Raw genomic sequence first — 14,613 nt, 5'->3', positions numbered from 1 at the left:
ACCTGGATTTTCCTTTGATCACAATGTCAATTGTCTGTTGACATTTATTTGTAAACTACAAAACTAGAAATTAATGCAAACAACAATGAATGATTAACAAAACGTGATCTACAAAAATACTGAGAAATTGGGGAGAAAGCGGAACAAAAAGATTTTCTGACAGGTTAAACATTATCAGTTCATTTGTTTATAAACTTTAGAATTACTTCCTCATTTACGTAAACACTGACATCAATATATTTATATAAAATATATTTTGTACTAAATATAAGCCTAGACAAAACAAATGTTAAATAAAAGCTATGTTTTGTTAACTTAATACCACATACTGATTTTTTAAAAATAAATAATTATCTGGATGTTGATAATTGTAAAACAGTGCCGATAACTGTGGACAAAGTTGTCGATAATTGTGGCATGGTGTCATGTGATCTGATACGCTAAGTAATCAGGAATCAACTCATTTTTTTCAGTGGACGTTTGAAGAATTATTCATGCATAATTTAGGTATTGAAAGTCTTTTCTACTTTTGCAATGGCCAAAAGATCGTTAAGGTGTCAATAATTGTAGCCACTGCTCTAGAGTGCTTACTCAATAATATAAAAGTATGATATAGGAGGTAGGTCAGAGGAAGAAGATGGTGTGCCAATGAAGCACTGCTTGATATCCTTCAGGTGAGAAATTGTCATACTGGTCCCCTATAGCCACTGTAATGTCCTGACATTTACAACCTTACTGCTGTTCTCTTGAAACTCTTCTAATTCACACTGAACTGTTTGTCGTTGCCATTAATTTCTAGCCAATTAAGGGAGGATCCATCACTTTACTTGGAGAAGCGACGTCTCTGCAGCCCAGTGTTGCTGTTCGATGGAAAGACCTGCATCCTCACTGTGGGAAGCATACCTGTGAGCACTTGCACAAAGGAGGATTTCTTTGATGTAATGTTAGTCTTAATAGTGTACTACTAAACTTTGCACCAAAATTTGTTGCCACCTTTTTCTCAGTCATTCAGACAGAGGTAGTAGGTGAAAACATCCACGAGAGAGATGCCACAAGAGCATACAAGAAAGTAATCAATGAATGGAAATCATTTATTGAGAAATAAGTTCAGTACAAATGCCTATCTGTTCTGTTATTGTGCTTATTTTTCTACTGGCACTGTCTTGCAGTCATTTGTTGTCATGCACCTGTACCTGACTTCCTTCAGTTTCCTCTGTTGAAGTTTTTATTTTTTTTAATTCCCTGTATCAGGTATAGTTTTATTTCATTCAGAAATACTGTTTGAACATCAGTGATAAAAAAGATATTTTTTTTATTCAAGAGGCCAGTGTCACCTCTCTCTCTCTGCCTCTTGCTGTCCCTCTCACTCTGTCTCTCTGCCCTAGAATGTATATGTTGTGAAACACCTCTGTGACAGTGGGTGTCTGAGAGAAGATTGAGAGTGCAGTAGGTTACAGAAACACTTTTTGGCAATTTAAGACGTTATTGTGTGAAAATTGCTTTCAATAAATGTTGATGGAAGTTCACTTGCAGTTGTGATTTCACTTAAATCAGTATCCTGTTTTAAAATGTATGCTTTGAAATTTAGGACGAATTCTGGGTTTAGGCCTGTTTCAAGATGAGCAAACCTATTTCAAGGAACAGCTTCATTACACCTCACTACTACTGAATAATTTACACTTAAATTAGTAATTTATTTTCTTCATCTTTGATCATAAAAATGATCCGTGACACTGATGAGAAAAGAGTGAACAAAAGACTAATTCAGGGTTTTTACTGCTCCAGGGCTCCTGAGTGTGTGATTTAATACAAGAGAGACCAAAAGGATACTGATAAAGGAAGAAATTTATTTGAAAGTTTCAAATTTAAGCAGGAAGTGTGAGGAAGCCGCTCATGCTCTGTGAGCTCTGGGGGACTTCGTCTCGGGGTGCGGTGTACTCGGCCATGTTGGGTAAACCAGACAGCACACAGCAGCTCAGAGCGCTGCGTGAAACCTTCATGTCTTTGACTGCACACCATGCATCAGTTTTCTTATCGTAACACTCCACCTCACTGATGGTTGCACAGCCGTTACGTCCTCCAGCAACAAACAGGAGATCGTCCACCACCTCAATGCCGAAGTGGCTGCGCGATTTCATCATGGATGGAATGGCTCTCCATGAATTAGTCTGAGGATTATACACCTCTGCATTTCTGTGAAAAATAATACCATCAAATCCACCAACAGCGTAAACCTGTCCATCGTATGAGACCACACCCACTCCACACCTTCTGCGCCTCATGGGGGGGATGACAGTCCACTGGTCCGTTTGAGGATTGTAATACTCCGCCGTGAACAAGTGCTGGTCCTCGTCAAACCCGCCACACACGTACACTTTGCCGTTCAGTGCTGTAGCACCTGCGTCGCTTCGTCTTTCGTGCATCGGTGCGATCATACTCCACTGATTAGTCTCCGGTTCATATCGCTCGACTGTGTCTAGCCATTCATTGCCACTGAATCCTCCCAGGGCATAGATACGGCCCGCCAGCACACACGCACTCACGTAACATCGACGAGTGTGCATGGGGCTCACCTGAGCCCAGGTTCGGGTGACGGGGTCAAACCTCCTCACAGTGTTGGTGTAACTGTTCCCATCAAATCCTCCGATGCAGTACACAAAGCCATTCAGGTACACTGTCCCGTGATGCATTCGTGGATTCTCATCGTGGCACGTCGCTTTGACCCAGCGCTTCGCTCGCGTATCATACACTTCGATGCTATTGGTGGGGCCCCTGTGGCTCCGGCCACCGATTACCAGCAGAACGGCGTTAGGGAGGCGGCGCCGTGTGAACTCGGAGCCGAGAGATTCGTTCACGTTGAGCCGAAGGATACTCTGCAGAGCTCTGGAGATGATCGGCTTACATGCTGCGTTGTCCTTCACTAAAGCGTTGTTCCTCACGTGATCCCTAAAGTAATCGTACGTCAGTAGCGCCAGACGCACCTTGGCCAGTAACACTCCCATGTGTGCGTTCCGACTCTGCGGCGCGTGTCTCATCCACTGTAAGATGGTCTCGAACACCACATTTTCCTGTTTCACGTTCAGCTCGTCGTTCTCGATGATCTCACCGAGCTGCTCGACCGTCAGCGCCAGGAACTCCTCAGAGACGCGCACCATCTCAAAGTTGTGTAAGATAAACTGGAAGGCCTGCTGCTTCAACTTCTCAAAAGCATGAACGCAAGCGAAACACCAGATGCCAATGCAGTTCTCCAGACACAGCTGAGCCTTCAGGAACGCACAGCACTCACTCACCAGGCTTCTCACCATCAGATAATCAGCAGTGATCAGCAGCTCGTGCACGTTTTCCTCCGTGATGTGAACACGGTATGTGTACGCGTACTCCATGATCAGCTCCATCATCTCAGAGGAAATGTCAGGGATGCTGTACTCGTGCTTATCTGGAGGGCAGTAGCTGCTGGTGAACAGAGCGGTGAAGTAATCGCTGCAGCCACACAGGATGATCTTGTGCGCGTGGAACTCGGCACCATCCACTTTGATGAGAACATCACAGAGCTTCTTCTCCAACGACAGCTGCTTGATGGCGCTGTAGCTCATCTCTAACTTACTTGCCATTTCTTTCTCTCCTTCCTGCTTCATCATCTTCCCTTCAGTGTATTTGTGCTGATGGTGCAGATGCGTTTTTATACTCAGTGTGTTCCAATTCTTTATTCGAATAGAAGATTCTGATTCGCGTTCCGATTCGAATTCCGTAAATGGATACAGTATGGAAAGTCCCTGAGAGAAACCCTGTTCTTCAGGATAAATCTCTGTAAAGGGCTTTTGGACAGCAGCTTTTAAAGCCTGTTTATGTTCAAAATGCACACACGCCCACTGTAAAGAACAATTTACCCTCCTGGAAAAAAACCAAACAGATCCAAGGTGAAATGTCCAAAGGGTATTAATTATACATTAAAATGATTAAACGTTGATTAATTGAAAGAGTTAATAGTGGATTTATTAGATAGATAGATTATTCAGGTAAATATAGTCTTCCCGACGTTTTGGTGAGGAAAGTAATTGAACTCGTCCACCTTAAGTAACCTTTTAAAAGACTTTGTACGTCAGAAAAAAACCCAGAAAGCAATTTGATCCGAGCCGGATCAGCACCGGATGTACCCCAAAGTCCGGTCGGAATACAGCAAACGGTTCCGTCCCACATAACTTTTGCTCTCCGCCCCGTATCCGGTGTTCTGATAAACGGACCTACATCCACGAAGCGTCCTACGGTAGGAGGGGATGTCAGATTCAACTTTAACTTTTAGTCATAGTTCGCGGTTTTTCCCTCTGCAAAGAACATGCTTCTACACTGATATACAACATCCACCAACCCTGTCAGAATTCATATGAATGTAGTCCTGACAATTCAAACGACTCCGTCAGAATATGCTTTTACATTCATATGAATCTATAGGGCGCTCTGACTCTTCAATTGACCCTGTCAGAATTAATAGTTTTTTTGTCACTAATCACAAGTACCATTTGCTCTATTAAAATGAGTGTAGGACGTTATTATAATTCAAATGACGCCGCAGGACGTTCTCACAACTCATATGACCCCATCAGAATATGCTTGGACGTTCTGACTATTCAAATGACCATCGGAATATGTTTTTACAATATATGAATGTAGGGTGTTCTGACATGCTTCTACATTAAAATAGGAGCGTAGGACGTTCTGACAGTTCAAACGACCTCGTCAGAATATTCTTTTACTTTAATATATGAATGCAGGACTTTCTGACAACTCAGTGACCATCAGAATATGCCTTTACATTAACATATGGATGTAGGAAGTTTTGACAATTCAAATGACCCCACCAGAATATACTACACTCACTGTAAAAAAGAATAAGTTAAGCTTACTTGAAAAAAAGGTGGAAACTCATTGCCTCAAATAAATGAAGTAATATAACTTGTTCTCTTTCAAGTTATCTTTACTTTACGTTTAAAAGTAATCTCCACTGAAAATATTTGTTATCCTTACTTGGAACTTGAATGTTCAGGTTGCTTAAAACCAACTAGTAATGTTTACTTCATACCAGCTAGTAAAGGTTACTTGGAGCAAAGTTGTGTTTACTGGTGTTAAATGGGTTTCTCTTACTTTCAGCTGTGTAATGGGTACCTTACCTAATTCCTGATTGTAAGGTTTACTTGCAGAATCTACACCTTACTTATAGTTTGTAAGTATCAGCAACTTGAACAATTAATGTCTCACTTACACAATGTAATGTAATTAAATGTTGTTATTTTTATTGCAAGACATAAAACGGCACAACATATTGGAGCATCAATACAGTTTTCATTCAGTCAATAACTTTTTTTAACCCTTGTAATGTGTTAGAAAGCTGTTCACATCTGTAGTGTTAGCGGGTCAAATTTGACCCGTGATTTAAATCAGCCTGAAAATGCTTAAAATCACTAGTTTTCTTCCAATATTGTTTTTCACCTCATTGCTAACTTAGTATGTATTCATATCCATGGAACCATTGTTGGAATTTTTTTTAGTTGGCTCCACAGACCTTGTATCTTAAAATATACCACTCGTTTTTTAATTACAAAAACTGTTTAAATTCACTTATTATATTTCTTTTACTCATAGAATGAGTAATTATAAACTGTAAATGTCTTATAAACTGATATTAGAGGAAATGGGTTAATTTAAATAAATTGGTTCTAAATGTTGACAAAACAAAATGTATAGTACTGTCCTCTAAACGGGGAGGGAGAGTAGAATCAAAACTGAATGTAAAGATAGATGATAAAACAATAGAACAGGTTACAGAAGTGAAATTACTTGGTGTGTTGATTGATAGTAGAATGTCGTGGACGAGTCATGTAAATGAAATGGTGAAGAAAATGGGTAGAGGAATGGCTGCAATTAGATATTGTAGAAAATATTTACCAGGATGCTTTGTTAAGCAATTAATGCAGGCTGTGGTTCTATCTCAGATGGACTATTGTACTGTAATATGGTCAAACACATCAGAAAATAATCTTCAAAGGCTACAGGTTGCGCAAAACAAAGCTGCACGTATAGTGCTCAATTGTTCTTTCAAAACAAGAGTGTCTGATATGTTAAAAACATTGAATTGGTTACCAGTTAAAGATAGGTTACATCACACTCGTCTTAGTTTTGTAAGAAATGTAATTATGACAAAGCGTCCTGTTACTTTGTTTAAATCTTTGATGTTTTCTAGTAATATACATACATACTTTACAAGACATTCAGTACAGAGAAGATTTTTGTTGCCTGCAGAACAGGGGCTGGGCAGAGAACACTGCATTATAGAGGAATGTTAGCATGGAATTCTTTACCCTGTTTTTTTGATTAATGAAGTAAATGAGAAAGCTTTTAAAATTAAATTAAAACTGTATTTGTTTACTCAAAATATATGATTATTTTCTATTCCTCTATAAATAGGATATGTGGTACGATGACTAACTGATGGGACCAACATATTTGAAACAAATTTATTTCCTCTTTTGTTTTTGTTTGTATTTTATGTTTTTGTTTGTACAGTCTGTAAAAATGCATGTCTATATTAAAAAAAATTTAAGGAATTGTAAGTTTGACCACAGGGAGAACAGCACCCTTCTGTGAAGGGGAAGCTGATGTGGATCAATATAAATAAATAAATAAAATTAGAGTACACCTACCAAAAAAAACTTTGTGTTTTATTTTTAAATTTTAAATGATTAACAATGGTGACATTTGTGGTGTTCCAGTATATATTTGCATATTCCATGCATAGGCGGTTTTTGCATCACATGCTGCCCAGATTTTGAGGCCATATTTTCCAGGTTTGCTTGGCATATACTGCCTGAAGGGACAGCGGCCTCTGAAAGGGACTAGCCGTTCATCCACTGTCACCTCTGGCCCAGGATTGTACATAAGGGGTAAATTCTCCACCCATTTGTCCCAAACATCCCTGATGGGAGCAAGCTTGTCATTCACACGACGAGCAACTCTTGTCTCCCTGTTGTCAAAGCGGAGCACTCTTGATAATACATGAAAGGCTTGAAGCGACATTGTGGCACGAAAAATAGGGCGGCCTGACTCACTATCCCATAAGCTGGCAGTAGCTTCATTACAGGATCTGTTCACCCCCGCAAGAAGCAACAATCCCATGTAGGCATCTAGCTGTGTTTTGTCCAACTCCATCCAGCTATCACCAAACACTCTTCTCCCTTCCATGTTGGTCATCTCGAGTAGGATAATCTGAAGAGGTTATGGAAAGAACAGTTCAAACGTTGACTTGATGTCTTGGGCGTGTGACACAGCGTATCTGGTAGGACCTGGAGTCATTCTGAGGATGTTCTCCCTTGGTGCCCTGCATTGGGTTTGAAGAGGGCTTAATGACCATGAAATGTCACCTCTTCTTGACTTGAACACCTCTCTTTCAGCATCTGTGACATCTGGGTCTTCCTCCTCAGATGTTTGGTCTTATTCAGGGTCAAGCTGAACCTCATCCTCATCCTCAGACACATCCCCTTCAGCTTCACTTTCCCCTCTGTCTTCAGGATCGCTGTCATGACCAAAGATGTGATCCAGCGCATCATGAACAGTATACCTCTTGCTCATGTTGACTGATGCTCCTACAGAATTCAACTGATAATATCCCATCCTACAGAGGGTATCAATATGCTGCGAGAAAGTTTGAGTTCATGTGGGGGGTGGTGATGTAGGGGGCCGGTGTGTGTGTGTGCGCCTACATGCATGTGTGTTCCTGTGTCTCTCTATCTGTGCATGTGTGTGTGAAGGGGGCCTGTGTGTGTGTGTGTGTGTGTGTGTGTGCGTGCGTGTGTGCGCACGACTGCATGCATGTGTATGTTTCTGTCTTTGTGTGTGTGTGTGTGTGTGTGTGTTTGTGTGATGTGAGCCATAACTGGGCATATTGGGCCATAATTGATCCCCAGAGCAACCCATAGCTTTTAAGTGATGCATAGAACAGCCAGTCTTCTCTGCCGGGTCATTTTTGACCCGTAACACCACAAATGTAACTTTATTTTGAAACCTTTAGAATTTACTAAAATGGTGAAAATCAATTTTGCTGCATTTAATCAGATGTGTCTGAGGATTAGATGAAGCCTCATTCCAGTACAAAAATCCGAATGGTACTTTTTACAAACTTGAACTTGAAAACGGGTCAATTTTGACCCGAACACACTATAAGGGTTAAAGCTTACTTTCATTTAACACATCCAACCCAGAGAAGCATAACATTCCACTTAAAGTGTCAGTCCACCATTTCTGGAATTAAACTCATTTTCTCCACCTCCACTCGAGTTAAATAACTGAGTTTTACCTTTCTCCTATTCATCCAGCCGTTCTCCTTGTCTGGCGACGCAACAGCACACAGAAAACAAACTTCCACAACTAATTTTGAATGATTTCATTTTATTGGAACACTTCAAGATGGCCAACTATTTGTTTTGAACAGGTTTACGGATTTGCACCAAATCTTACAAAACTGATTATGTTTGGGATGTCTCAAATGGCACACACAGCGATTTTTCAGGGAGATATTTCAGATGTATTGCAAGACTCATGCAATGGTTAGAAATCAGCATTATGTTAGATTAAGTAGTAAAGATTGAATGCACGCCGTTAATCTAGCACAGCTGCACTGTAAAAAAAGAATAGTTGAGAATACTTGAAATTTCAAGGCAACAGTCTGCATTAAGAATTTTATGTTTTGCCAATGATGTGCCCATGATAATCCAAATTATGATAAAACTGTTATCTTTATTAAGAATTCTTAATTAAGTCAATTTTCAATTCCTCATTCTGCCAACATAGATTTCTCTTTTTGCTGAACAGTGGCATTCACAGTAGTACAAAAAGGCAATTGAGATTATCAGACTTTTTTGGGGGGCTTTTTTCACCTTTATTTGGATAGGACAGTGTAGAGACAGGAAATGAGCGGGAGAGAGGGAGCGGGAAATGACCTCGGGTCGGAATCGAACCCGGGTCCCCGGGTTTATGGTATGGTGCCTTATCCACGACGCCATACCCATGATGTGGGTTTTAAAAACTTTATTTCAATATTGAAGTTTTGTAATTGTGTAGAACAATGAAAAAAGGCATGTATAGTTTAATGATAAATTGTTGTGGCTCAGGTGGATAAGGCGCCATACCATAAATCCAGGGACCTGGGTTCGGTTCCGACCTGAGGTCATTTCCCGATCCCTCCCCGTCTCTCCCGCTCATTTCCTGTCTCTACGCTGTCCTATCCAAATAGAGGTGAAAAAAGCCCCAAAAAAATCTAAAAAAAAAAATTGTAATAACCTCAATTGCCTTTTTGCACTACTGTGAATGCCACTGTTCAGCAAAAAGAGAAATCTATGTTGGCAGAATGAGGAATTGAAAATTGACTTAATTAAGAATTCTTAATAAAGATAACAGTTTTATCATAGTTTGGATTATCATGGGCACATCGTTGGCAAAACATAAAATTCTTAATGCAGACTGTTGCCTTGAAATTTCAAGTATTCTCAACTATTTTTTTTACAGTGTGATATAGGACAAAAATCTGTTCAAATGCCAAGAAATGATGGTTTGTGCTATGCGCAGTGGGGCTTTGTAGGACGCATTGACGTGTAGGACAGTTTATCAGAACACCTTGTTGGAGTCCAGATATGTACAACAACCGTCTGAGGTGAAACCTCAACCCTGCTTCATTAGCATTCATAAGAGACAAATGTTTAGAAAAATCTTCAATCACAAAGTGCTTTTACTGACATGTGACTTTGTAGATCAGCTATTTTCACATTGGTAATTGGTATCAGCTCACAACATTTCTGGCACAGTGCAAAAAACAAAAAAGTTAAACAATGCTCAAAGTGCTGAACTGCATCGTATACATCACCACATATGCAAAACATGGATTAAGTGCTGAACTGCATTATAAACACCATACAAGCAAAACATGGATATAAAACACATGGCTTTCACACCAAAATGTACTCAAGTTCACGGTCCAGGCTTGTAAGTTCACACAGGCCCAGCAGGTCAAGTGAACCATGGCTTTTAAAACTGGATAAAAAAGAAAATGGCAGTGTATGGTATTGGTACAAAGTCTTCACACGTGTGAATGTGCGGCCTCAGAGAGCAGCCCTCTCTACAATCACACGCCATCATTAGCCTCGTGCTCAGCCCCTTGTACCTGAAGATGAAAAACATTGATCAGTTCTCCAAATGGCATGATTCAAACACAAAATCACTCATCCCAAACAACCTTAGCTTCGTTCTGTAAAATATTATGGTTATTCATCCAAAAGAATCGTCTCATAATGTCGAAAAGGCGCTTGGTGAAAAAGTCAGTGCTGCATACCATGAGCGGAGTACTGTCTGTTAGTGGTGTGTCGTTCACGAACGAACCGTTCTTTTTGAACGAGTCGTCGAAGTGAATGACTAGAACTAGTTCGCGCTGCCTCTCGTTCTCGGTCGTTCGCGAATCAGCAGTCTCTGCTCGCTGGCAGCAGGGCGGTCGCTGAATCTCGGTCGTTGGCGAATCAGCAGGATCTGTTCAGTAGCAGAAGGGCGTCCAACTTGCATTTTGATCTGTGCAGAGCAGCGCCACTTTACTTCTTTAAGGGACGGCTATCCGAGCCCTATTATCAGAGCGTTGACACATGCCAGGGGGCTCATTTATCAACCGTTCTTACGCACAGTTCTGTGCGTAAAAGGTTCGTACGAACATTTTTGCGCAAAGTGTGGAATTCATGAATGTGTACTTGAATGTAGAATTGTGCCTAAATATACGCACACCTCGGCCCATGCTTACGTACAATACCTAGTGGTAGAATAACGAAACAACAAGTAGTGTTGATTCTAGAGTCGAATGTGCCCGATGCGCAGGTTACAATACAACTATTTTTGTGTGTTTGTTTGTTTGAGTGTATTCGAAGTATTTTGGTTTCGAACGTGCTGAATCAAATTCAAACCAGTGGTGTAGTCTACTTTTTTGCAGTGGGTATACTCAGTGCTTGCCATGCAACCCCCCCGGGAAAAAAAATAATACTCACACACACATTTTATATATATATATATATATATATATATATATATATATATATATATATATATATATATATATACACACACACACACGTGTGTGTTGTGGCTATACTGTTATACTTGTACTCATCCATCTTGTAACTGTCCGATAACCTGAAAGCAACACCTCATGAGCACCATCACTGCCTAATGCATAGTAATATGCATCTTGAAACTGGTTTTGTGTACAGATCTACTGTATGCAAAACAAATGTGGTTTAAATGTACAAAATTTATAAAATTTTGATTCACCGTTCAACTTGAGATAAGTGGGCTTTTCCATCATTGTTTTTTTTTATTTTTCATGTATCAAGAAAATTTGACATATTGACATGTAAATTAAACACACATCACACAATAATATATTTTAACATATTAAATGCATTTCTTATTTCTTATCTATTCAGCACATCAGCTTAAATGAACAAGAAAACATCCTAGATGTGCTAAAACAAATGTTTGCTTCAAAGAAGAAAAAATTAATTTAATTAACAAATACGCAATGCCCTTCAGTGTGTTAGTCCACAAGCCCTGCAAAAAAGGTCTACAGGACTTTCCAGGTGTTTTTATATTCTGGCATTTGAGGTCTGCATTGCCTCCTTGGTTGTGTTACAGAGTGATTGCTGAGGACACTTCTGAAAACACTGAAATAGTGTCGTTTGTTTTCGTTTCATGATTTCGCAAGCTTGACTGAATGCTAGATAATGCCGCGTGGTCTGTCATGACTGAATAAGCACTGTTGCTTAGCAACTAGACCCCTTCGCATGTTTGTAAACAAACCGACCGTTGCTAGGATGCGCGTGTAACCAAGCTTTGCAATTAAGAAAAGGGTGAATTACAGTAAATATATATATCAGAAAGCCTGAAACTAATACTATGGACCTGATATCAGAAGAACTAACATTCGCAAGGAGCCAATGGAATGCAACAATAATGAGACAGCAAGGATATTCTTTTTGAGTAAATACTCGTATATTGTATACCAAAGAGTTATAAATAACCCAACCAAATAATAAAAATAAAAATAGTGTGTACACTATGAAAAGAAATGAATTGTCCCCGGGGCCCTTAAACGAAATAAAAAAATGGTAAAAATATAAAGTTGGTTCCCAAGTTCGAACCGTAGGGTACTTGTGTGAATAGGTGTATATGTCAGAAGGTTCACTTGAAGGGACGGCTCGCCATCGGGGTGACTGGAGGAATCCGGGACCACAGTTGTAGTTCAAACTATTGTAAACTAAACAAAACAAAAAACCTGACCTACAAAAAGTAGGGTCAGAGGACATATATTTCAACTCTATTCAACATCAACATCAACACTCAATACTAAATCTAAGATGCATCATACAAAATATCTACGTGTCAAAAGATGTACCCTGTAACATCTAACACTGGCATGACTCACTCACAAATCTCATTTAAGTTTCTTCAGTTGTTCAACATTCATTACGTCCTAAGCGCATTGTTTATAAGCTTAAGTGTTTATAAGTTCTTAAGAGCTCACATAGTAACATGTCGTTCATGCGAGCTGTTATTCCTTAAGGCAAGTAGGTAAACAAACTGATCCAAATAAGATAAAGTAACATTGTAACATTCAAAGAGTTATCTTTCATAACCATAACATAACAATACAGACATAATATAGAAGCATCCTTTCTGATCTAAAGCTGAGAGGTATCAAGTGACAGAAGTGTGCTTAGTTTACTCTTACACTAATAGGCCTATTCATGAAAGAGAAAACTGCACTAAAAATTACCCTCTAGTTACTCTAAATTCAGTACAGTGAACAGCTTCAATAAGTTGCATAGTGCAAATAAACATTACATTCAAAACACACATGAAATTACTCTCCTCTCCCTTTAAATTGTCATTAAGAAAGTAAAACACTTTCCCTTTAACTGTTATAAACACATCAACATGAATTGGCTACCACATCATGGATATGTTTATAACCGTTTCACCATTCACATCAGTTTACTCATAACACTAGCGTGACCACTGCATTCACTCATTACGGGCATGAGTGGGCAACCGTCATTCATGTCGGCGCGTCCATAACATCAACATGGATACTACACTTATTTAGTACGGGAGATAAGGTGGGACAACAGCACCAGGGCAGATAAAATGGCTTATTTCTCACCGTTGCTCGGTTGATGAATTTCACCGCAGATCTCTGGACGGACGGGGCAGTTAGCCGACTTCTCGTGGTTAATGCGCTCTCTGGGGGGATGTTACGACACTTGTTTTTTTCCTTTTCACCGGTTATGTTAAGATGTTTTTTTTTCTTTTAGCGGTTTCTTACTAGCTCACTCAGGTGATGGTTCTTGATGGTGATGTTTCTAACGGCTAACGTAACTTAGCGGCTCTGTTTAGTTCTGCAGCGCGAGCCCGAATGTGACTTGCGTAGCCTCTGATTGGCTGCTGATGTTACACAGCTAGTTGCGTGAGACATGTGGTGCCATGGAAATAACAATTCGCTGATGGAAACGAGTAAACGGTTCAAAATAAAAGTATCTATTCTGTGTATTCTGTGGATTGTATGTAGTGTGTGGGTAGTATACTGGGTAGTTTACTCTGTGTGTGCGTGTATGTGTGTGCGTGCATGTGTGTGTGTGTGTGTGTTTCTAACCCTTGGTTACATCCTCCCCTCCTGAACCTATGCACGTCCCTGTGCAAGGTGGACAGCTACACGGCAATTATAGGAGATGGGGTGGGGGATTGGACAGGCTCTTCACTTATTTCGGACCAAGCTGTGGACAGTCCTTGGAAGAAGGATTTCACTACTGCGATCAGAGGATTTCCTAGCTCTGCATAGTCAAGCCGTCGTGGGGGTTGACGGTTGCGCTCAGATCTCCTTAGAGGTTCATTAGTGCCTGTGTTCTCATGATTATTCCTTGTTCCATTCTTTCCTCTCATTTCCTCTCTTTGTTCCTCAGGTTCTACTGCTCTGGGACCATCATTCTCCTGATCTTTGTCAGACATTGCTGGGGGAACTAAAAGTTGCTCTTCCTCCAGTACATGAGGTTGAATCGAGGCGGGTTCATTTACTTGTTCAGTTGGTGTGTCTCTATCGGTGGGCAAGTGTTCAGCATCACTCTGATGAAGGTTAGACTCAAGCATCAAAGGACTATCTGGACTACCTTTGGACATGTCAGGTAAGTTTAGATCAGGTATGTTAGGTTGAATGTCAAGTTTGGGTAGGTTGTCACTGTTTTGAACATTGAGTGGACAAGGACATGGAAGTTCTTGGATATCGGTCAGGGGAAAGTGTGGGTGCACAGAACTCTCACTGACCATGGGGACAGGTGAACTCAACCAGACAGGAATGAGCGAGTAGTCATCGTCATCGGAGGAGCTCTCTTCTTCTACCTCTGGGTTTGCACGAGTTCTTGGCCTGCGCGGTACTGGCTTCTGCACAGGCCGACTGGTTTCCTCTGCAGGTAGGTACCCGCACGGGAGCAATAGGTCTCTGTGTAATGTTCTTTGGGGACCATTTCCAGTTTCTGGTTTAAC

The 14,613-nt window shown here is 40.4% G+C and overlaps 1 protein-coding gene across 1 annotated transcript; it reads right to left on the bottom strand.

Annotated features, from left to right (window-relative positions):
- Window positions 1-1,865: 1,865 nt before the first annotated feature.
- LOC132871145 (kelch-like protein 10) lies at window positions 1,866-7,595 on the bottom strand. The gene is made up of 2 exons (XM_060905253.1): window positions 7,542-7,595; window positions 1,866-3,638 (listed from the first exon to the last, which is right to left on the bottom strand). Exons 1-2 carry the CDS (start codon window positions 7,593-7,595, stop codon window positions 1,866-1,868), a joined length of 1,827 nt encoding a protein of 608 aa, XP_060761236.1.
- Between the last annotated feature and the right edge of the window lie 7,018 nt (window positions 7,596-14,613).

The sequence above is a fragment of the Neoarius graeffei genome, chromosome 23, assembly GCF_027579695.1.
Source record: "Neoarius graeffei isolate fNeoGra1 chromosome 23, fNeoGra1.pri, whole genome shotgun sequence".
NCBI lineage: Eukaryota > Metazoa > Chordata > Actinopteri > Siluriformes > Ariidae > Neoarius > Neoarius graeffei.
Note: the sequence above shows the minus strand (reverse complement) of the source record. Positions and strands in the feature narration are given on the sequence as shown.